Source organism: Podarcis raffonei, chromosome 5 (genome assembly GCF_027172205.1).
Source record: "Podarcis raffonei isolate rPodRaf1 chromosome 5, rPodRaf1.pri, whole genome shotgun sequence".
NCBI classification, from domain to species: Eukaryota; Metazoa; Chordata; class Lepidosauria; order Squamata; family Lacertidae; genus Podarcis; species Podarcis raffonei.
In genome coordinates, this window is record NC_070606.1 from 6,463,092 (window position 1) to 6,486,946 (window position 23,855).

Consider the following 23,855-nt stretch of genomic DNA (forward strand, 5'->3'; position numbering starts at 1 on the left):
ACAACAAGGCTGTATATTGTCTCCCTGCTTATTTAACCTATATGCAGAATTCATCATGCGAAAGGCTGGGCTGGGTGAATCCCAAACAGGAATTAAGATTGTGGGAAGAAATATCAAAACCTCAGATATGCAGATGACGCAAACCTGATGGCAGAAAGTGAGGACGAATTAAAGAACCTTTTAATGAAACTGAAAGAGGAGGGCACAAAATATGGTCTGGAGCTCAACATAAAAAAAACTAAGATCATGGCCACTGGGCCCATCACCTCCTGGCAAATGGAAGGGGGAAAAATGGAGGCAGTGAGAGATTTTACTTTCTTGGGTTCCATGATCACTGCAGATGGTGACAGCAGCCACGAAATCAAAAGACGCCTGCTTCTTGGGAGAAAAGCAAGGGCAAACCTAGACAGCATCTTAAAAAGCAGAGACATCACCTTGCTCACAAAGGTCCATATAGTAAAACTATGGTTTTCCCAGTAGTGATGTATGGAAGTGAGAGCTGGACCATAAAGAAGGCTGATCGCCGAAGAATTGATGCTTTTGATTGAATTATGGTGCTGGAGGAGACTCTTGAGAGTCCCATGGACTGCAAGAAGATCAAACCTATCCATTCTGAAGGAAATCAGCCCTGAGTGCTCACTGGAAGGACAGGTCCTGAAGCTGATGCTCCAATACTTTGGCTACATCACAAGAAGAGAAGACTCCCTGGAAAAGACCCTAATGTTGGGAAAGATGGAGGGCACAAGGAGAAGGGGACGGCAGAGGATGAGATGGTTGGATAGTGTTCTCGTAGCTACTAACATGAGTTTGACCAAACTGCGGGAGGCAGTGGAAGACAGGAGTGCCTGGCGTGCTCTGGTCCATGGGGTCACGAAGAGTCGGACACGACTAAACGACTAAACAGCAACAACAACAACAACATGTTGTATCCCCCTGGAACCTGATAACAGTTTGAGGCAGATCACAGCTCAAACTAACAGTAATTCCACATTCCACTGCTACCTTTGAAATCAAAGGAGGAGAATCATATATAACAAAAGAAGCCATTTATTACTCACAGGATCTGCTATGTTTTAAAGGACTTTACTAGCGGAAGAATTTAAAAGAAGTGTTCAATATATGTGGAAACATATAATTTGTATATTTCAAGAGATGTGCATTTCTCCACCACACTCCCCAAACAAAATTGATTTGTGTTTTTTTTAAAAAAAACATCAACCCTTTATTAATTTTTTCACAAAATTCCTGCAAATATTTTGTTTGTACATGATTCCCTTGTGGCCACACATCAAATTTTGATTTAGGAAGATTTCTACGTGAATAACCTTTGCAAGTGATATTAAAAACCTTCATGATTTTCCCCAGAGTTATTTGTTGTGTGTTGCCATTGCAGGATGCTCCAATATTGTTTTTGCTTTGGTTTAACATAATTAAAGAATCTTGCACAGCACTTTTGTGGTTGCGATGTAAGGTAGAAATTATTGTATAACATAGCATGTTTGGGGCATTTATTATAGCCATTTATTTTTTCAGTTGCATTGAAATTGCTCAAATTCCTCTGTTCATTCTGTTTCCCTTGAGGTCCTTCCCAAGATCTATAGTCCTTAGGCCTGACCTTCACTGCCGACTGAATAACAAGCAAATGGCTTTTTAAAAGACCTTCTTCCTCAATATACTTTGCTTTGTCTAACTCCTTCAGTGGCCTCCAGTGCCCCTTGAAATGTTTGATCCTGTTAAAACCAGCTGTGTCATTCATTCATATATATATATATATATATATATATATATATATATATATATATAAAATTTCATGCACATTTTGATTGTGTGTTGTTCTTTTTTAAAAAATCCTATTTTGTAAAAAATAAATAAATTACTAAATTGATATGAGAATCAAAGTCCTGCTAATATCTAAAATGCTAAACATTTGTACTAAAAATATTGATTTGTTGTGGAGCCAAAAGCATATAGCGAAGGTACAAAGAATTTGTAATAGCCCCGTTCTCACAGGTTCCTTCTATCTTTCTCGGAGCCACCAACCCTCCATTCAACTGAATCTTGCACAGAATACCAAACGCAACACTTGCCTTGCCCCGGGCACTGGCAACCCACACTATGCCACTGCTATAAAGCAGCGGCTATATTGCTAAATTAGAGTGTCCATCATGTTGGGGTCCTTAATTAACTTGATTATGCACCACCATGTTAATAGGGGGTCTAAATGACCCAATGCTCATTTAATGAAATCTTTTTTTAAAAGAAAACCACCCTGGGGGAAAAACCCAACACCCCATATTGCAATCATGGTTCAAAATGCCCCTGTACAACCAAACCTTTAAGGAGCCTATATGAGCTATAGTGCAGCACAACTTAGGGGGAACAGGTGCAAACCCCTTTAAGATCAGTTAAGAGCAGGAGCCCAGCATGATTTAATTTTCTAATGGGAATTCTGACGATGCGAATCATTAACATCCATATTTTCCATACGCGTATCCCTTTATCCAAAAAACAAATGCAAAACACAAAGCATCTGTACAATTATTAACCAGAAGGAATGTAGGTACATATACAGAGCAACAGAAGATAACTACTGCTAAATTTTTCCAGAGCTGAGAGTCAATGCTTTAATGAATTTGCTTTAATGAATGGCATGCCAATTACATGGCTTTCCCATAGACTTTGCTCCCAAGATGAGTAGAATGCATGAGAAACAAGGAAAGTCTGTCGTTTTTGGTATCCATCAAAGCTTTCTTCCATGTGAGGAAGTAGCTAATTTGTCATTTCACACCCAAAAAGGCGTGAAAAGCGAAAAGGGTGGGTGAGGGCAGCAGAAAAGAGGAAAACTGGAAAGAAGGCACTTCAGTATAGGGGCAAGCCTTGAGATGATGAGATGCGACTCTTGTTTGATCTCAATGTTGGGCGTTATAAACCAGCTCCACTGATGCCCAAAGGCTACATGGCCACAGGGCTCTCCTGGAGGAAAAACTGAATTCTGTCAGGAAAACGGAATCTACCAAACAACAGAAAAGTTAAAAACAAACTAGGAATATTTTACAAAATTACAAAGCTGCCCAACTCTAACTTGTGCGTTATTTACACATGGACGTTGTTTTCATTTCATTTCAATAAAAATATAAAGCATTAATTTCCCCAATGCACACCCCCGTCTCTAAAATGCACAGGACCTTTACAAAAAGAATACACAGCTAAGGACAAGGGCTGCTTCTGCCAGGTTGGGCTGGCAAATGGCGTTTTCCTTGGTGGATATATTTGGGCTGCCATTTGCATCAAAGAAGCAAATGCAAACCAACAAAGGAGTCTAAAGTAGCAGAGGTGTTGTGATACAGATGGGTAAAAATGTCTTAAGAGGCAGACAGGAGAGGTGTTGCCAAAAATCCCATTACCAACTAATAGGATTTGTGTGCATAACTCCCATTCGCTTCTTAAAGAATTTTACTCTTGAGCATCTTCACTGGCTGGCAGGTCCAATTAGAGTCAACAGGTCACCTCAGCAGATGGCCTTCAAACTGGTTGCTACTTACACTCTAGGGAATGAAGCTCTACATGTCTTCTGAAAAAGCAAGGATTACATTTGTTTGCATGTGCTATGACCCGTCCTGTCCACCCAGCCAAAAAATACCAAAGTGGACCTATGTGTCCTGAGACCCCGAGTGGTAAAGGTCCTGGGAGGGACATTCCTTGAGGGATGACCAAGAAGCTGGCCAAGAACCTACAACTTACCAGGCTACAACTTTAGGCCTAGGAAGGAACAGAAAGGACCCAATTTTGTCAGCTGTGTGGATGAATCCCTCACACGCTGCTGCCAATGGAGTCTGGTGTCCATTTCTATGTGTCAATGCCTCCACGGATAGGGTCAATGTGCAGGATCCTGCCCTGGGAAGGGTTGGTGTGCTCAGCCCAAGAGGTCTGATCTAAGCCAAAGGAGTTCTGGTGCAGGGTGAGGCCTATCTGGGATGGATCTTTTCAACAGACCCCGACACTTTAACCAGCCTGCTGTGAAATGGCGCGGTGAAACCTAGCGGCTGTTCAATCAGCCCATTGTCCATGTTTTTAAACAGAAAACAACAGAGCAGCAATTCGGTACGTCACATAAATTAACTCTCCAGAGCCTGAGATGCAAAGGAAGTCATCTCAGTTGAAACCAGGGGACATTGGAATAGCACACAAGTCCTGAAGAAGTCTCTCCTGCATTGCTAGTGTATTCTTCTATGGGGGGGTCTCATATACATTAACGACTAGGCATGGACTGGTCTCTCTGAGAGAAGCAACATCGAAAGGGAGGGCCCAGAAAAATAACAAAATTGTTCTCATTTGCAAAAAAAAAAGTCATTTCTTTAAATAAAAGATGCAGACTATGTGGACGCGGGCACAGTGTGTGGGGTGGCCGGCTGGTGATGCCTGCGGTTCCTTTTCTTCTTGATCTCCTGGATGTGTTTCCACTTGGGTCCTCCTTTGTTCCTCTGGCGCTTCTTTTCCCGGTGCCACATCTGCTCACAGTACTCATCCAAGCTGAAGCTGGGGCTGCTGAGAAGCTGGATGTAATCCTTGTAGCGCAGCCGGGACTCCGCTAGCAGATCCCTCCCTCGCCCTTCTTCATCCTCCGTCTTCTGGGAGCTTTCCATCTGCCCATTCTCGATGACATTTAAACTCAACTTCACAACGGTTCGCACAAACGTGTGCTCCTGAGCATTGCAATAGTAGGCCCCCGTGTCCTTTTTTTGCAAGCTGCGAATCAACAGCCCATATTCCGTCTTGATGATCCTTTCATCTGGTTTCAGCTGTGGGTGGAAAGAAACAAATACTGTTGTAAGGCTTACGAAAACAAAAAGAAAGTTTTCTGTAAGTTGCAGTGAATGCCAGAGGTGGAGAAGGAACAGCTGACAAAGAGATCTGGTCACAGAGCAGGGAACCAGTGAGGTCTGAGTTAAGTTTTCCTCACACATCTTCAGTTTTAACCACCACACACCTTATCTAAACTAGGTCACCTTATGGTTGGCATCTTGTTTAAAGCAGTGCCTAAAAGTTCAGCTTTCGTACCCTAGAGATTTTTGGCCCAGGTGGACACTGTGCTGGCATTCTTGAAAACCCTTCTAAAGTCTATCCCATATAGAAAACATTTTCTTCATTTGGCTGCTAAGGTACCAAATGCATCTTTGACAATATAACTGTCTTCTTTTGCACCAAAAGGGGGGGAAAGATAAATTTGACTACTGTCTATACAGAGAAGGTGGGGAGAGGCGAGAAAATGGAGGAACAGAAAGCAATGGACACTGCAAGAAAACGGGAAGTGTAATATCTCAAATAGTCCACTGTGCCTGCATCTGGGACAAGAGTGCGTGTTTTGTTGGTGTTTGTGCTGCAAACAGGATTCATAGGGGTTAATAGAGACCAGGTTCACGAACAGATTAAAGGTAAAGGGTAAAGGGATCCCTGACCATTAGGTCCAGTCATGGCCGACTGGGGTTGTGGTGCTCATCTCGCTTTATTGGCCGAGGGAGCCGGCGTACAGCTTCCAGGTCATGTGGCCAGCATGACTAAGCTGCTTCTGGCGAACCAGAGCAGTGCACGGAAATGCCGTTTACCTTCCCGCCGGAGGGGTACCTATTTATCTACTTGCACTTTGACATGCTTTCAAACTGCTAGGTTGGCAGAAGCAGGGACCGAGCAATGGGAGCTCACCCCGTTGTGGGGATTCGAACCGTCGACCTTCTGATCGGCAAGTCCTAGACTCTGTGGTTTACTTTGGTTTATTTTGCTTCAAACTGCTAGGTGGCATTCAAAAGTGATGGTTGTGGGGTTTTTTTTTTGGTTTTTAAATGTAGTTTTCCAAAATCATGCTATGAATTCATATTGAACCCTTGTCCTTTCAAATTCCAATTGGTGTCGGGGGGGGGGGAAATGGTATTTTTCGTATTAACGATTTCATATGTTTCAGTCACTGCGGTATTAAACAGTTTGTCTTCAAGTCTGCTAATAATGCAGAATACACAGTATTAAAAAATAACGGGAAAACCACAACCATCTTGTAATCGACATAAGTGCAGTAAACATTTCCTGATGTGAAAGCCAGCATTTGATTTCCTGACATTTTAACATTTAAGTAATAATTATAGTGGTTACACGACAAAAATGTCAGAATTTGTTACTGAAAAGGTAGGCAATTGTCAGTGAATGAAGACAAGGATGAAACGATATAATCTTGCCAAATCGGAAATGCTTAACTTGAGCAGGTCGATTCAAGCTGGTGGTCCTGATCCGGAGCAGGAAGATTGGAACAGTTTTTTGCAGCTGGGAAGCAGCTTCAACCCAGTGCAATGTAAACTGCTTTAGATGAGATCCTATAAAAAGCAATAGGATGTATGCAATTCCTACAATGGTTTTCACAAATCATACACAGGCAGAGAAAAACCAAACCCTTCATGTGCTTTGCCAGAAGAAGTTTGGATCAATTGGAGCTGCCTCTACCAGCCTCTCCCCAAATGAACAGAAGCTACTGCTATCCCTACCAATATCCCTCAGAAACGGTGTGCTTTATGTGCAGAGAGGGGCGGATACTGTGAAGGCCCCTGTTGCAGTCCTATGACACCACAGCAGCCACAACCAGGGCTCCTTTGCTGTGCTAGCCTGGCAGCTGACAGAGAAGAGGATTTTTTCTTGCCCTCCCCACACTTCTACCCTGGTCAGTGAGAGTGGGAAGGCGGTTGCTGCAGCCATGGCTGGCAGCTCAGTTCAACCCTGCCAGCACACTCAGCCACAGAGGGTTGAATGGCAACTTACTCACACACTCCAAAGCAACTACCCTATTCCAAACTTAAACATGGAAAGCGTAATGCTGGTGGTCAACAAAAGAGGTTTAAAGACTGTCTCAAGGCAAGGACAAGAAGGACACTGTGTTCAAGAAAGACACTGACAAACTGGAACGTGTCCAGAGGAGGGCAACCAAAATGGTCAAAGGCCTGGAAACAATGCCTTATGAGGAACGGCTAAGGGAGCTGGGCATGTTTAGCCTGGAGAAGAGGAGGTTAAGGGGTGATATGATAGCCATGTTCAAATATATAAAAGGATGTCACATAGAGGAGGGAGAAAGGTTGTTTTCTGCTGCTCCAGAGAAGCGGACACGGAGCAATGGATCCAAACTACAAGAAAGAAGATTCCACCTAAACATTAGGAAGAACTTCCTGACAGTAAGAGCTGTTCGACGGTGGAACTTGCTGCCAAGGAGTGTGGTGGAGTCTCCTTCTTTGGAGGTCTTTAAGCAGAGGCTTGACAACCATATGTCAGGAGTGCTCTGATGGTGTTTCCTGCTTGGCAGGGGGTTGGACTCGATGGCCCTTGTGGTCTCTTCCAACTCTTCTATGATTCTAAGTCTTAAAAAATGTAATATAAACACTGACAACTGGGAAACACTGGCCTGGGAGCGCTCCAGTTGGAGAACAGCTTTACCAAAAGTGTCCTGGCCTTTGAAGACACTCGAACTCAGGACACAAGGGAGAAACGTGCTAAGAGGAAGGCACACTTGGCAAATCCACACCGTGATCAACTCCCGCCCGGAAACCAATGTCCCCACTGTGGAAGGACGTGTGGATCCAGAATTGGCCTCCACAGTCACTTACGGATTCATTGTTGAAACCGTGTTTATGGAAGACAATCTTACTCGGCTGTGAGTGATCACCAAAGAAGAAGACGATGACTCACGCTTTATATAGTGGTTTCTTAAATGCTCAAAAAGATTCCCCGTGGAGGATCTCTGTAAGGTTGCTCAGCACAGTCCCTCCCAAATTGCAAACAGAGGGCTTAGGAAGATTGGCTTGGTGGCCAAGGGAATGTCTGAACCGGGGATTTCTGTCCTGGCTCACGGCTCACAAAGATGCTTCTTTGGAAGTCTCAGTGTGTCAGGGGGAAAAAGTGGCCTGCAAAAGGCAGCACAGCGTTCTTCTACTGCCACACTGAGGCCCACGGGGTGAAAAGCAGGGAGGGAAGAAAGTTCAGCTTGATTCATAGAATCATAGAATCATAGAATCATAGAGTTGGAAGAGACCACAAGGGCCATCGAGTCCAACCCCCTGCCAAGCAGGAAACACCATCAGAGCACTCCTGACATATGGTTGTCAAGCCTCTGCTTAAAGACCTCCAAAGAAGGAGACTCCACCACACTCCTTGGCAGCAAATTCCACTGTCGAACAGCTCTTACTGTCAGGAAGTTCTTCCTAATGTTTAGGTGGAATCTTCTTTCTTGTAGTTTGGATCCATTGCTCCGTGTCCGCTTCTCTGGAGCAGCAGAAAACAACCTTTCTCCCTCCTCTATGTGACATCCTTTTATATATTTGAACATGGCTATCATATCACCCCTTAGCCTCCTCTTCTCCAGGCTAAACATGCCCAGCTCCCTTAGCCGTTCCTCATAAGGCATCGTTTCCAGGCCTTTGACCATTTTGGTTGCCCTCCTCTGGACACGTTCCAGTTTGTCAGTGTCCTTCTTGAACTGTGGTCCTTCTTGAATTCTGTAGCATGCAGCAGCAGGGACCCTTCAGAAATCTCAGCACCATGCTCCTTGTACAAGGGGACTATTCAGAGACACGGCTGTTGTGAAAGCTTTACTCTTTTTTTAAAAAATTGAGGGTGTATGGGGAAAAGAGAGAGAGAAAGAGAAGGAAAGCTGGAAAACTGCCCGAAGCGCACATGTGCCTTTCTAGCAAACTTCAGAAGGAATATAGTCAGGAGGCATGAAGATGGCTAAATTAAATTTATTCACACTGGGTTGACTGTACACTGTTTCTTTATGTGAAAAATATGTGGGCAATTCCCCCTCTCCCTCCACAATATGCATACATACACAGCCTGGCTTGCTACCATGCAAACTGAACCATGGCTTGAGAGAGATCTGTGCAGCTGTCTGGATGCCACCCCGCCGACCCATTGACTGCATCACAGACCACTAGACAGCTGCTGGAAAAGGATGTGTGCATGATCCAGTAACCAAGCATAGAGCTGGCGACCAGGGAGGGCTTCTGGCTTCAGTTTTGTCCTACCCCTCACTTGCAATGTGGCTTTGGGCAATGAGATCCAGACAGGGTCGGATCCAGACCTTTAGAGGCCCTAAGCACTTAAATGATTTTGGTGCCCCCATAAATATCTACTTCAAAATAGAAACAATAATAAACTGCGAAATAAAATTGGCTTTTTGGAAACAAAACCTACAGTAAGATGGAAATTAATGTTTATTTTTGTATACTTCCATTTTATTTATATATTTTTTAAATCTACTGCTTTTTCTAATTGCAGAATCTTTGATCAGATCCTTAAAATTAATCTTGCGCCACACATCTGCTTCTATACATAGTAGAGATAAGACGCCCAGCCTGCCTTGCTACAAAGTTGTTCTGTTGGGATTTTTAATATTCTTCACCTGAGAAAATGAAAGCTCAGCTGAGCAATTTGAGTCCATTAATGTTAAAAATATACAAAAGAAAATGTCTTCATTTGGAAAGGCACTCAATATTGTCTTCTGCAATTATTTTGTAAAGTTCAGCCTGACTGAATCCTATTTTCACATTTTTTGTGGCACTGAAGTTATGATGCACATATGAGTGAAAGTGCTGAAGCTTAGCTGAGAAATTAGGGTTCAAATGCTCTGGAGAAGCATCAATCAGTGTCAGCGGGACTCGAACCCAAGTCGCAGCATGTGGATACAGGCTGTGAGGCCCCCTTGTGTCATGTGATGAAATGAACTTAGTCACTGCCCACCACCACATTGGAAAACAACGACAACACTGTCCTAATAAACTTAACAGAATCACGCTATTATATACATGGCAATCAACTGTCATTCGCTTTTCACATGATGCCTTAGAATTGGTAATAAACAAAATGAAACTCTAGGGTGATTCCTTTATCAGTTATCACAAACAACATAGCATGTGGCATCCGAATTAATGATGTGTAAGTTCGTGTTTAATTTCATAGTAAATTGACACATCAATTGCCTCCAAAATCTTTGCTGTTAATATTTTGCTCCCCGCCAGAAAACAAAGAAAAGTTATCTCCAAAATTCTTGCTAAGGCCTTTAAAAAACCTCCACATTTGGAGAAATCCCCTCCCAAAATCTGGCAACTGAGCGTTGCTGCATTCACTCTCAGTGGATGCCTGAATGATCCCATGAGCCTCAGTGGACTGTGGGGAAATGTACCAGTTATCAAATTCTAATTTTGCTAACCCTTAATCTCTATTATAACTATATTATTATTATTATTATTATTATTATTATTATTATTATTATTATTACTATTATTATTATTATTATTATTACTATTGGTATGTAATGTTTTCATTTATTGCCGGAGCCTATTTTTGGCAGAACCTGGTTCAGCTGCTCTGTATGTTCCATGGTAAATGCGGCAATGTAAATTTTCTGTGGTGCCCCCCCATCCTTTGATGCCCTAAGCCAGGGGTCAGCAACCTTTTTCAGCCATGGGCTGGTCCACTGTCCCTCAGACCATGTGGTGGGCTGGACTATTTTTGGGGGGCGGGGGCGGGGAATGAACGAATTCCTATGCTCCACAAATAACCCAGAGATGCATTTTAGATAAAAGCACATATTCTACTCATGTCCCAGACCGTCCGTGGGCCGGATTGAGAAGGCAATTGGGCCGCATCCACCCCACAGACCTTAGGTTGCCTATCCCTGCCCTAAGCACTTAAAATTTAAGTGCTTATTTTACTTAATGGTTAAGCCAGCCCTGGATCCAGAGCCCCCAGATTACTATATTAGCCAGCGGCCACACAAGAGAGTTGGGGGAGAGTTAGGTAGCTGCATAGTTCTCTCCAGCTGAAGTTTGTGGGTCCTGAGAATGCTTAGCTTTGCCTGGATTGTACCCAAACTGTGTGGAAAGGAAAGTTTTGAAGAGGACCTACCTCTTCAAATAAAGTAGAGAGCATTATTGATCTCTTAAATATTGTGGCTCCTATCTGTATCTTCTTCCACTAAGCTTAAGCCAAGTAATGCAATTCAATGCTAAGAAGGAAACATCTTAAGGGATATTTTTGTGCGCAATTTCTTCTTGTGGGGCAGCTCATCTAATTTAGTGATCTGTTACTTATTATCCTTTCTTCTCTTTCCTTGGTTAAATTCCTCTCCCTGGTTTCTCATTTATCCATTTTGTAGGATTGTAAATCAGTAGCGTTCTGGGCTGAACATGACCAGGGAGCGGTTGAATTTGTCTATGCATCCCAGAAATGAAATTAAGACATTATAGCTAAGGAACTCTTAGTCTGGAAAAGGAGGCTTACAAAACTCTGCAGTAGCACTGGTAAAGTGAATGCTATCTTTTGTGTGTGGTTTTCCCCTAAGGAAGAATCGTGACACATTGATGCATTATCTAATAACAAAGGAAGAATGTTAACTCCATCCAAATAGACATTTATGCTGCTCTATCTGATTAAAACTCATACAGGTAAGTGGCCAAGATTTATTTAATTGAGTGACAGCCCTAAAGGAAACTAATGAATCAATAATGATTGCACTGTTGCCTCAGCTAATATTTACAAGCATTTCAGTGAAAAGAGGAATAGAAAGAGATTAGCATTTGATCTAGTGGGTTGGAAGAATCCAAGGGACAGCCTGAGTGAGATAAACACAAGACCAAGAAATCTGGACTTGACAGTCATTTGATGTATGAAGGTAGCATGGATGATAACATGAAGGCAAGTGGGAAATAATTAACAGAAGAGGGTCCTGCTGGATGAGACCAAGGCCACTGAGTCTAGCATCCTTCCAATCAGCCGGAGGTTTTGGGGAAGTCATCAAGGAATGAAGGTGATGGAGCATTCTTGGGCGTTAAGAGATCTGATGAACATGGAATGTCTATTAAGCTCCTATTGTTATTGGCTGTTGATAGGCCGACCCTGCATGAACTTGTTTCATCTTACAAAGCCAGCTTTTGGCAATGAATTCCACAGGTCAAATATATGTTACTAGGGTCTGTGACCCTATTCACTCTGTTTGTCAACCGCCCTATCATTCCTCACACATTAACCCCCTACAGCACCCCTGCTACTATTCAACTACTATATTTATATGCGATAACTCCCCATCTCATTTTTCGCTTACGATGGATAAAACAGTCTTGGTTACAACCTGTTTTGGAGGCTTGTTCACAGATTACAGAGGCAAATCCAGGTTTACCAACAAGCATACACTTAAGAGAGAACTGCAACTGATGAAACACATGTGATGTGGTCCCATTTTAGAATAAAAAGAAGGCTACTGTGTTAAATGGTCCTGAATTGTGGTTGCCCTATCATATCTATCTATCTATGTATCTATCTATCATCTATCTATCATCTATCTATCTATCTATCTATCTATCTATCATCTATCATCTATCTATTATCTTATGACAGGATGAAATGATGACTGATTTGGGCAACGCTTCACTGCTGTCTTCCTCTCCTGCCTTTATTTCTTTCGTATCCTGCTTGCCCAGAGGTTCAGCCCTCATTCTGCCTTTCCTCTTTATTTTACACCCTTCTCAGGACTCTGGAGTTTCATAAACACCTGACATTTCATTACTTGCTACTAGATCTTTAACCTTTCACACAGATGCTTAATTTGTACCAGTTTCTGGGAGGCAGATGAAAAATGGTCCCTTAAATTCAGAGAACAGATAGAAAAGGTGGGTACAAAGACAATTGCATCACATTATTGATTTTGTTTTGTTTGGATGGCTTTCATTCCCTTTCTGTATCAGTTCCAGTGTTACTGATATAACTGAGCTGTTTAAAGACTATATAGGGCACTCTTCATTTTAGAGAGATTTAGTTTTCAGTCTTATATGCACTTAACTGGGAGTAAGCACGGTTGAATTCAGTGAGGCATATGAATAGGCATGTATAGGATTTCACTGCTTGCCATATTGAACTAACTGGATCCAAAGCTGGTGGAACTTACAGCCATGTTTGGTGGAACGTGGCTGAAAAAGCCCACTTCATGTATATACATAGTTTCATATACATATTGGGTGCAATCAAGTCATGAAGAAGGGCCAATCTGAACAATCATTTTTACCTAAAGATGCTTCCCAGGCAGCCCCAGGGACAAATTCCCGCAGAGAACCTTCTCCCTGAAATGAGGGCTCCAAGATACAGGTGCGACTTTTGGGTGGCGATTCCTGAAACGGCCCCTTTCCAGCTTCCATGATCATGAGCACCACACCAAGAAATGAGAGCTCAAACACTATGGCTGGAACAAGACATTCTCTGAACTGAGACATCCTTGGGGACCATCGCAGAGAGAGCAGGAAACCATATGGCCCAGCCACTGCACTGTTGGATCTGTCTTAGTTTTCTGTCTCCAATAATGGAAATAATAATAGAGAATCATAGAACTATATAATTGTAGAGTTAGAGGGGACCCCAATGGTCATCTAGCCCAAAATAATAATAATAATAATGATATTATATATACAGGGCGGTAAGCCAACAATGCTGCTCTGTTACATGTTTCTAGTCCCTAGTATTTAGTTGTAAATTGCATCTATGCTTGCATGCTCTCTTTAATAATTGCAGCTGCAGACTGTTTGTAGACCTACACTTGGTGCACTTATTTTGGGGGGTGGGATCCTATCTTATTTACTGGCCACCACTATTCCTTGAGGGAATATGTTTCGTAATTCCTAATTTGTCTTCCCTGAACCTTGCAACTGCCAATCATTTTTGAGACTGGAATGCATTTGTCTCATAAATTAAGTATGCCTTATGTCCAGCTCTCACTTCCATACATTACTACTGGTTTTCCCAGTAGTGATGTATGGAAGTGAGAGCTGGACCATAAAGAAGGCTGATTGCCGGAGAATTGATGCTTTTGAATTCTGGTGCTGGAGGAGACTCTTGAGAGTCCCATGGACTGCAAGAAGATCCAACCTATCCATTCTGAAGGAAAGCAGCCCTGAGTGCTCACTGGAAGGACAGATCCTGAAGCTGAGGCTCCAATACTTTGGCCACCTCATGAGAAGAGAAGACTCCTTGGAAAAGACCCTGATGTTGGGAAAGATGGAGGGCACAAGGAGAAGGGGACGACAGAGGACGAGATGGTTGGACAGTGTTCTCGAAGCTACGAACATGAGTTTGACCAAACTGCGGGAGGCAGTGGAAGACAGAAGTGCCTGGCGTGCTCTGGTCCATGGGGTCACAAAGAGTTGGACACGACTAAACAGCTAAACAACAATGTTAGTATAATTACAAAGGACTAAAATACCATTTATTTTAACTGCCTTCCTCAGTCCAAATTGGAGAGTCATATTTAAGTATTCTGGACAGAAAGCCTTGAAGCAGTGAAGAAAGAAATTAACAGAGGATGCAAAACTGCGCATACAATCCGGCTAGGTCAATGCCACTTGACCTTTGTGGATGACGTGCTTTGAAAGCTCCCATCATTACAAACCGCAGCAGCTCTTCCACTGTTAAAATATTGCACCTGTCTGTGAAGAGAGAGTGGCTTCAAAGGCTGCTTTCCTTCATTAATCAACAAAAGCGCTGGAGGTAAAAGAAAGGCTACAAGCAGGTTAAATGCAACGTGGAAACAAAAAGCAAGCATGCATTTTTGCTGGGGCAAATGGAGAATTCTTTTTGGAAAACATTATTGCTTTCATCTCTTAGGCCATTCTGAAACTCACCCTATATTTTGAGGTCAAAAGTAGGTAGCTGTGCTGCTAATAACATTAATATGCACCATTTCTAAATCACTCAGACTTTTTCAAGCCCCTCAACCAACAATCTCAGGAATGCTTGTCATTATCACCCGCACTTCTTAATATAACCAATCAAATTTAACAACGCAGTGTGAAAGTTTTTCAAGTTACGCCAAGCAGTTTTTGAGTTACACAAGGAACAAAAAAAATGAAAAGGGAGAAAAATAATATTTATGTCATTTGGTTCTCTTGTTTCTGTACCAAACACATTTCTAAAATTAATCTTTAGCCTTCCTGATAGACAAAAACATTTTTTCTTTTCTTCTACTGTCTGCCGCAAAACGGACCTGTGAGTTCAATTAAGGTAGCTTACTGCTGGAGATGGAATAGAATAACTGTTGGGTTTTTGTTTTGTTTTGTTTTTTTGTATTTTCAAAGTGAAATACAATGCCTTCTAATTAAGGGAGACTTTTTCCATAAAAGCTCTGGGGTTGCCCTTGAAGATTGTCTGGAGGTTGTAGCTAGTGCGCAATGTGGCTGCTAGGCTGGCAAGTCGGGCAACCCGATCAGATGATGTGCCACATGTCACGGCTAAAAATTGGCCGCTGTTTCTTTAATGCTTAAAAAGCTGGGTCAGCATGAGTCAGCGGCCTGCATCAGGTTGTATATATAGAGTGAAAAATGTTAGTTGGGTTGGGTTGGTTGGTTGGTTGGTGAAAGCTGGTAGTGTTGATGTGTACAGTTGGTCAGTTGCTTTTGCAGAAAGACTTTTAAGAATAAAAGCAGAAAGTACTCTGCAAGGATACTTTTCTCGTGGACACTTTTATGCTGACAAGGGTCCGAGGACCAGGCTGAGGCAACAAAGGGAGGTCAGAACCCTTTCTTTTCTTTTCTTTTTACAAACACTGACACCACAAGCATGGCATTGGCTGCCAGGGAGGTGCTGGGCCTAATTCAAGGTAAAACATGCAAAACTCTAAAAGTACCTAAAAGAATGCCTTGCCCGGCATCAACCATCTTGGACTCTATGATCAGCAGGGGAGGCCTTGGTGGAGGTGCCCAGTTGGCACTGATTCATGACAAGGCCTTTTCAGTGGTAGTTGCCCATTTGAAAACAGTCCTGCTTATCTGGGCATTTGGTGGCTGGAGGACACTGTTCCTGGTGACCATGAAATTATGGTATGAAAGAATGTTTATGACTGTAACTCTTTCTAGAATATTTTAACTGATTTTATAATACTTTAATTTTTTAAAAAATTGTGGATGTGTTTGACACTTTGGGCTCCTTTGAGGGAAAGGGCAGGATATAAACTCAATTAATTAGGCCTACAAGGACTATCCATTACTACCCTGAAATAATCTGTTGATAGACCTCAACACTGTGTCCTTGCTCATAGAAATTCTTGCATACATTGAGGTGTTTTCCCAAAGGACCCGTGGCACCAGTTGTAGACTACCATGATTTCATGTGACTACGATTCTTGCTGCTCCAATTCCTATGTTTCCACATGGAGGTTGCACTGGCAGAGTAACTCCCAATGTATTGGAAATGTTCTCTAGTTAGTTTGCTATTGTGAACAGCGCTGTCACCAGATGCATACAGGCCGCTCATAACTCTTGCAGTACAATTCCCAGATGCTGTTTCAATCCTTGGAAACTAGGAATGTTGGCCACACCATTCACTGCAACTAGGAAACAGCCAAGAAGGCGGAATACTGGCCTAGAGGAATTGCCAGTCACATCTAATGCAACCATTTTGTTCTTGTGATCCATGACTATTTCCACAAAATGTTCTAATTGAGTTTTCTGCTCAAGGCAATAATAAATAAGGAACCTCAGAAACGGTAACTAACAAAATCCAGGAGGCCATTACCAAGTGAAACATCCTTTCACATACATGGGCATCCATCCATCCATGTTTTTGAAAAGCCCTGCCAATATCCCATCATCATGCCACTTTCCCCAGCTGTGAATTTTACTAACTGTTTAGCAAGCGCAGGACTCAACTCACCATTACCGAACTCTGCAATTGCGGTTGCCAACTAGACTTTACTGCCACTGCCCAGTTCCAAACAACATGAAACAGACACATGGAAAAATAGCAGATTACTGATGGAGCAGGTGAGAAAAAAACTTGTTCTGACTCAGTTCCATCTGGCCAACTGTAAACATGGAGGAATGGAAGGAGTAACAGGAACTCGCAGTTGTCATTTCAAGAATACGGCTTGTCGCATATCCTGGAAATGCACACGGCTGTTTGGCAAAGCAAGAGTCCCATGGGATTCTGTGTTGGGGCCAATCAAATGCAAGGGGGGCTCAGAATTTATATATTCACAAGAGGCCCTTTTGAAGAAACAAATTAAAAAATCAGAGCTTCTTTTTTTGGCCCTGCCACTCATCATGTATGCAGAATAACTTAATGAGGAATAAATAAATAGAAGAGCATAAGATGCATTATACCTTTATCATCATCATCATCCTCATTTTATTTGTATGCCGCCTTTCCATAGTTGAAACTATGCTCAAGGCAGCTTACATGGCAAGATTTACATAATTACCAACATAACAAAAGTCATAAACAATAAATAAAGGTAAAGGTAAAGGGACCCCTGACCATGAGGTCCAGTCGTGACTGACTCTGGGGTTGCGGCGCTCATCTCGCTTTATTGGCCGAGGGAGCTGGCGTACAGCTTCTGGGTCATGTGGCCAGCATGACTAAGCCACTTCTGGTGAACCAGAGCAGCACACGGAAATGCCGTTTACCTTCCCGCCGGAGCGGTACCTATTTATCTACTTGCTCTTTGACATGCTTTCGAACTGCTAGGTTGGCAGGAGCAGGGACCGAGCAACAGGAGCTCACCCCCTCGCGGGGATTCGAACCGCCGACCTTCTGATCGGCAAGCCCTAGGCTCTGTGGTTTAACCCACAGCACCACCCGTGTCCCTAAACAATAAATAAAACACATTAAATTTTTTTTAATGTGTTTTAAACAATAAATAAAACACATTAAAAAGTACACAACAAAAGGGGAAAAAACAATTTCCACATAAATCACAATATCTAAAACTAAGAATACAGCACTATGAACAAATAATGTCACAGATGTTATTAAGATCAATTCATCTCTCTCACCTCTCCCACAACCTACATAGTTCCTGTGATAAGTCAGTGACTAACTTTCAAACCACAGGAACAAACACGCCCTTCATTCAACAGCACTAGAATGAGAGTGCCAAGCAACTGACTCGTGACCCTTTTAAAAAAATCTTCAGACTGCAGGGAGCTGGACTCCCACTGGCGACAGAATGACCTGGTGACAGCTCCGGGACCAGCGGAGATCCTGTTCGCTCCCCACACCCTGTTCTGACTGGAAGTGGGATTCCAAAGCATGACCTCAAAGGTGAAGACCAGGGAGGCATCCTGCTGGGCCAAACGCCTGCTAACTGAATCTGGATTTTGCCCTCTCCTTCCCCTCAGGAAACCGTATTGCATGTCACCGTGAACAACACATGACCCTTCTGTTTCTGGAGTGACATTTACAAGATCCGCTGAAACATCACAGCAGCTATTACAGCACTTCACTTGGTAGTATCCCGGGCACAATGTGCAAAAAGGGGGCATCATCATCCGGAAATATGGTAGCCTTTAAGATGATATATTTAAAAAAAGAAGCATGGTTACAAAAGGAGGGGAAAGTGTGTGTGAGAGAGAAAGGGATGAAGAAAGACTGAGAGCAAGAAAAGTTTTTAAATAAATGGGAAGAAACTGTGACTTTACGAAGAGTAAGGCTGAGTTCACACCATACATTTAAAGCACATTTACAGCACATGACAGGACAGCTCCAGATGTGCAAATGATGCCTACTGCTCTACCCATTTGCTGTGCAATACCAATTATTAGAGTGCTTAGCCAACAGAATTAAAAAGGGGGAGGAGCAATGGATCCATCTCTGCTGTACTTTCCATCCCATTCTATACGTGGCAATATAGTTTATTTTATGGAATTATGTTTATAAATTATTAAATGCATACACCCCCCCAGGAGTACACAAATGCATAATTCAGGGCCTAAAAGTCCTCATACAGGTCCCATCATGTTCCAGCATAACTTCTAAGATCACCCAAGAACATCATCTGCACATTATTATTTTTTTTGCAATGTACCACAGAGGAACACAGTAAAATACTCTCGGTGGTTTCCCCTCAACTGTAAAACAAAACAAAACAAAACCCTTTGCTGAATGCTTTGCCCCAAAGATCCCCCAAAGTCTGGCTCTGCATGTTTTCCAAAAGCACCATGAGAATTTTTGATATTTTGATAGGTTTACAGTAGGCAAGGACATGATTGTATGAATACTGAATACATGCTTTATGTTATGAGATGGGCTTAGTGATGTTAAATTCTCAAGAATAATCTTTTGGAGAATATTCTCGAGAATATTCTCCAAAAGACTATTCTCGAGAATTTAACATCACTAAATGTTATGCTCATTGCGTAAAAAGTAAGCCAGGTTCCAACTGCTCAGAGTTTCGGAGGCTCCCCAGAGACCAGCAGTGAAAGCCGCAGGGGATCAAAAGCCTTTCTTTCAGCTTCTGTTGTTTATCTATGCTCATCTCTTGAGAGGTTAATTGTCTGTGCTTCTCCCCCTCCCAACCCCTGGGGAAAAGGAGTTTCCAGATGTATGCACAGATAAACAATGAATGGAGAAAGGTGGACTGCATCCCTGTGACCGTTTTCAGTCATCTCTGCATGATTTGTTTGAACATGACTTATACGTGGTTCCTGTGATGAGCCCAGCATTTAGCCTGGATGGAAGAATTGCAGTGCATGCAAACATTACAGTGAATATCCAAAACTCCATGCGTAATGTTAAAAGGAAGGCTGCTAATTGCACAGGGATTGCCTTCTCGGTCATGATATTCCATTGTGATATTATTGGAGCATTCCCAAGTATGTGAGCTGAGGCAAGGGAGACTATATTTGTTCGTTCTATTAACCCCTGCCTTTGACCATAGAATTAGAAGTTTTCCAGAGGGAAAAGACATTCTTAATGATGGTAACTTACCTCTTCCTCGTGATCTTCTCCAGAGCGTTGAATGAACCACCTGATGGAAGCTTGCTGGGACTTTGGAATACATTCTAGGAACGTCGAATTAAATTCGATGCCAAAAATCACCTTTTCATCAGTGGTTTCATGACTAATGCCTGGAACGCAAACATGGTACAGAAGATTAACCCTGCCCTGATTTCTTAAAGTGAAGGGAAAACATAGCTGATGCAGAACAGATGGTAGAGCAGCACATGGACTGTGAAGGGAAACAAGAGGCACCTCAGGTTTAGCATAACACACGATGGTTCAACCTGGTGCAAGCTGTGTATAACAGTGCTATTTAAGGCTGAATTGGTCACTTCCTTTCGATTAAACCACTGATGGAATCAGAATCTGATCTACAGCCTTTCTTAGAGGAATTCTTCTCTATTTAATGAGACTGGGAACCGTCAGGAGGATACAGTGACCTTGCTGGCTGGCAGCTAGCTCCAGGAAGAGGGTTAACAGAAGGACTGCTACAGACTTCCTTAGAGGCAAAGTTGCCAGGGACATCATCTGGAATCTGAACTCTAAATTTGCCCCACCACTGAAAAGTAAGCATTTGGGGCACCCATCCCAGAACTAAGTTCCTTCCCTGGGAGAAATCTTAGACTTTCTGAAGCAGCTCACAAATAATAAATGCACTTCTTAACAAACGTAACTAGCAAAGATAACTAATAAATCAATGCAAACATTTTTTTCAGCTTAAGCTATTCAAGGTTACCTGGAAGACGAACAGACTATACACTGGTACCTCGGGTTACAGATGCTTTAGGTTACAGACACTTCAGGTTACAGACTCCGCTAACCCAGAAATAGTACCTCAGGTTAAGAACTTTGCTTCAGGGTGAGAACAGAAATCATGCAGCTACAGTGGGAGGCCCCATTAGCTAAAGTGGTACCTCAGGTTAAGAACAGTTTCAGGTTAAGTACGGACCTCCAGAACGAATTAAGTTCTTAACCCACGGTACCATTGTAAATCTATAAACACAGACCAGGGGTGTCTGGCAGAACTCTCTGAAGTGATGTATTATTCAACAACAAGCCTTGGCGGAAGAGGGACTCAGGGCCAGAATCTGTGGTTTTTTTCTGCTCCGGGTGTGAATGCACAGAGTCAAGATACTGGAGAGTGATTGGTACCAGCCTTGAGTGCCACCTGACCTGAATCACAGGATATAGCAATGGATACGCTAAACTTTTGGGATATCTCCCTGCTACCATTGTGGTGGAAGAAGCCCACCCTGGGCACAAGGCTTGACATGCTTTGTCATCACCTTCCACCCTGTTCTTCCTTCAAGAACTCCCCATGGTCACATGGTGTTGCAAGATTTTGAGTTTGTACAGGAGGATGTTAACAGAGCCAGATGTTCTGCTGCAGACTTTCATTAACAGTCGGGGGGCAAAGTTGCCAGAAGCATTTCTCTGTTAGGGATATTTCAGGCTGAGTAAGGCTAGGGAGGGACGCGGGTGGCGCTGTGGGTTAAACCACAGAGCCTAGGACTTGCCGATCAGAAGGTCGGCGGTTCGAATCCCCGCGATGGGGTGAGCTCCTGTTGCTCGGTCCCTGCTCCTGCCAACCTAGCAGTTCGAAAGCACGTCAAAGTGCAAGTAGATAAATAGGTACCGCTCCAGCGGGAAGGTAAACGGCGTTTCCATGTGCTGCTCTGGTTCGCCAGAAGCGGCTTAGTCATGCTGGCCACATGACCCGGAAGCTGTACGCCGGCTCCCTCGGCCAATAAAGCGAGATGAGCGCCGCAACCCCAGAGTCGGCCACGACTGGACCTAATGGTCAGGGTTCCCTTTACCTTTACCTTTAAGGCTAGGGAACAGTTGCCTTCTTCATCCTGATTCCATCCCTCCAACCACAGGGAAGAGGCAAACTAAGCGAGGGTGGGGGGGAAATGAAATGTCTTTCTAGCCCTCCATCTATGCTCTGTTTGCAAACATTTGTAAATGAACACAAATATTGCAAAATGCCATCAGCTTCCTGCGGCATCCTTCCAAATGAAACCAAGCTTGCTGAAATACTTTTTGCCTGGAACTTCTCCCCATTTGGGAAGATGAGGAGGGAGTAAAAACCTGTTTCCTAGATGTCTCCCACTGAGGCAGCTTAGAGAGCCATACCTGCAGCTTCCATCTAAGCCAAGTCTCTGGGCAAAGGCCAAGGTGAAAAGAACAGGCCCACATACAGCCATGAACAAAACCTGTACCATGCAGATCAGAAGACGTTAAATGTGGCTCTTATATGAGGAATTCCATTCCCACAGTCCATAACTGCACGGTGCTTTATATTGTGTCAACTCCTATCAGTCTACAGGCCAAAGTCAATCGGCTCATTCCAGAAAGAGAATTTATTGACCTTGTGTTTCCTTGGGTCACTGCTTACACTCTCAAAGTAGCAGCACAGAAAGCTGTAGCCCTCATTCACCCTGTCTGTACTCAGGTCCATTTGATGGCCCTTAATTTTAGTTTACAGAAGAGCTCTAACTTGAAATAACTGAGGAGCAATTGAAAACAGTTGCGCTTCCTGGATCAAAGAATAAACCAAATGTGTGTGTTCGGGGCAGGGGACCCTATTGTTTTGTTTAAGAAAGGAAAACAAAATACCCTGTTGAACATTTAAGACGTTGGACTTCCGGGACGCCGCGGTCACAGACAAGGAGCGCGAGGCTGCTCTCCGGAGGGGTCTCGAACAACTTGGAGGTCTAGAGGGGTCACGAAGGCTCCGTGAACCCCGAAACCTCAGGAGGATTATTCTGAGGGGCAAACTCCCAGCGAAGCTGTGTGTGCTCGCCCGTGTTATTGCCGTTTAACAGGGCTGGAGCCGCAGCGTGAAGGGGAAGCAACAGACTCCATGTTGTGAAGCCTCAGGCTCCGTGTGAAAAGCGGCGGATCTCCAACAACAGCTGAAAAGCCGGGAAACTGCTACTAAGGATTGCGCAGAAAACATCGAAAAAATAACGAAAAATAATCGAGTTAAGGTTAAAGGAAATTTAACGGAAGAACCCAGCTTAAAAGAAATTTGTGGTGAAAGGAGAAGGAATCTACTGCTGGCGGTAAGAATAAAATGGAGTATAGCGACAGGCTGGGAGTGGAAAAGCATGAAGGCAAGAAAGTAGCCGCTAAGTGGGTGTGAAGGAAAGACCTCAGACACTAAGTAGAAAGAGTCGGAGGCAAAGTAACAGCGAAACCTCTTAATGGACTAGAAAGAAGGGAAAGAAATTCCTTTGTTGCATCGAGGTTGGAGATTACTATAGTAACGAACGGTGGGGGGTCTATAGATGGTCCGGCGTCCGTTTTGTATGCAACTTCCTGGAGTGCAGCATTTAAGAACAGAATGCAACGCTTTATTTTAAGTTCTGGTGTTAAACATATTTGAATTAAGGATAGAGACTGGCACGCACTTAACTTAATAAAAGGTTGGGAAAATTTGAGTGACAATAGAAGGACTGGAGAAGTGAAAAAACCTCTGAGGAGACTGAGGAGAAAAAGTGAACTGTTTGGGAATATTTGCTTCGTCATTTTCCTCTGCTTCATCTCCATCTCCCCGTCTTAAAGAGATACACTTCAATTAACAAACAGTATACTCCTCATAAGACTTTAAAGAATTAACCACGTGTCTTCATATATGCACCATGCAAAACTCTTAGAACTTGGATGTTGAAGCGTTTCCACATCGCTCCTTTCAATATTTTACTAAGTTACCTTCTGCAGTATTTGAGAGACATTGGCATTATCACTCACATATCTTGGGCTTTTAATTTGATTTTTCTCTATTGGTATTTTGCCTTCCCTTATTGGTTATGATATCTCTGTTGGTGGGGATACGGGCTATATCTTGTTGAAGAAATATAGGGAAGGCCAGTGATAACGGGAGAAACTGAGAAAGTTAATAATTTGTGTGGGTGAACCAAAGAAGGAAGAATATTAAATATACAAAATGAAAAAGGGGGTGGGAACGCCAGCTGAAAGAAGGCCATCTAGACAAGAAGAGGGGAAGGAGGGGAAAGAAATTAAAGACTATGATAGTTTGATGGCCGAAATAAGGAAAGAATTTAAAA

General features: G+C 43.0%; 1 protein-coding gene across 1 annotated transcript in view; it reads right to left on the minus strand.

The window, feature by feature from the left end:
* Window positions 1-2,473: 2,473 nt before the first annotated feature.
* The window catches only part of SEMA3D (semaphorin 3D), a 192,611-nt gene continuing 171,229 nt past the window's right edge, over window positions 2,474-23,855 (minus strand). Inside the window, exons 17-18 of the mRNA XM_053387700.1 lie at window positions 19,771-19,910; window positions 2,474-4,799 (exon numbers count right to left, since the gene is read on the minus strand). Coding sequence (XP_053243675.1) covers window positions 4,374-4,799; window positions 19,771-19,910 — 566 coding nt within the window. The 3' untranslated portion in view covers window positions 2,474-4,373. The remainder of the gene's footprint in view (window positions 4,800-19,770; window positions 19,911-23,855) is intronic.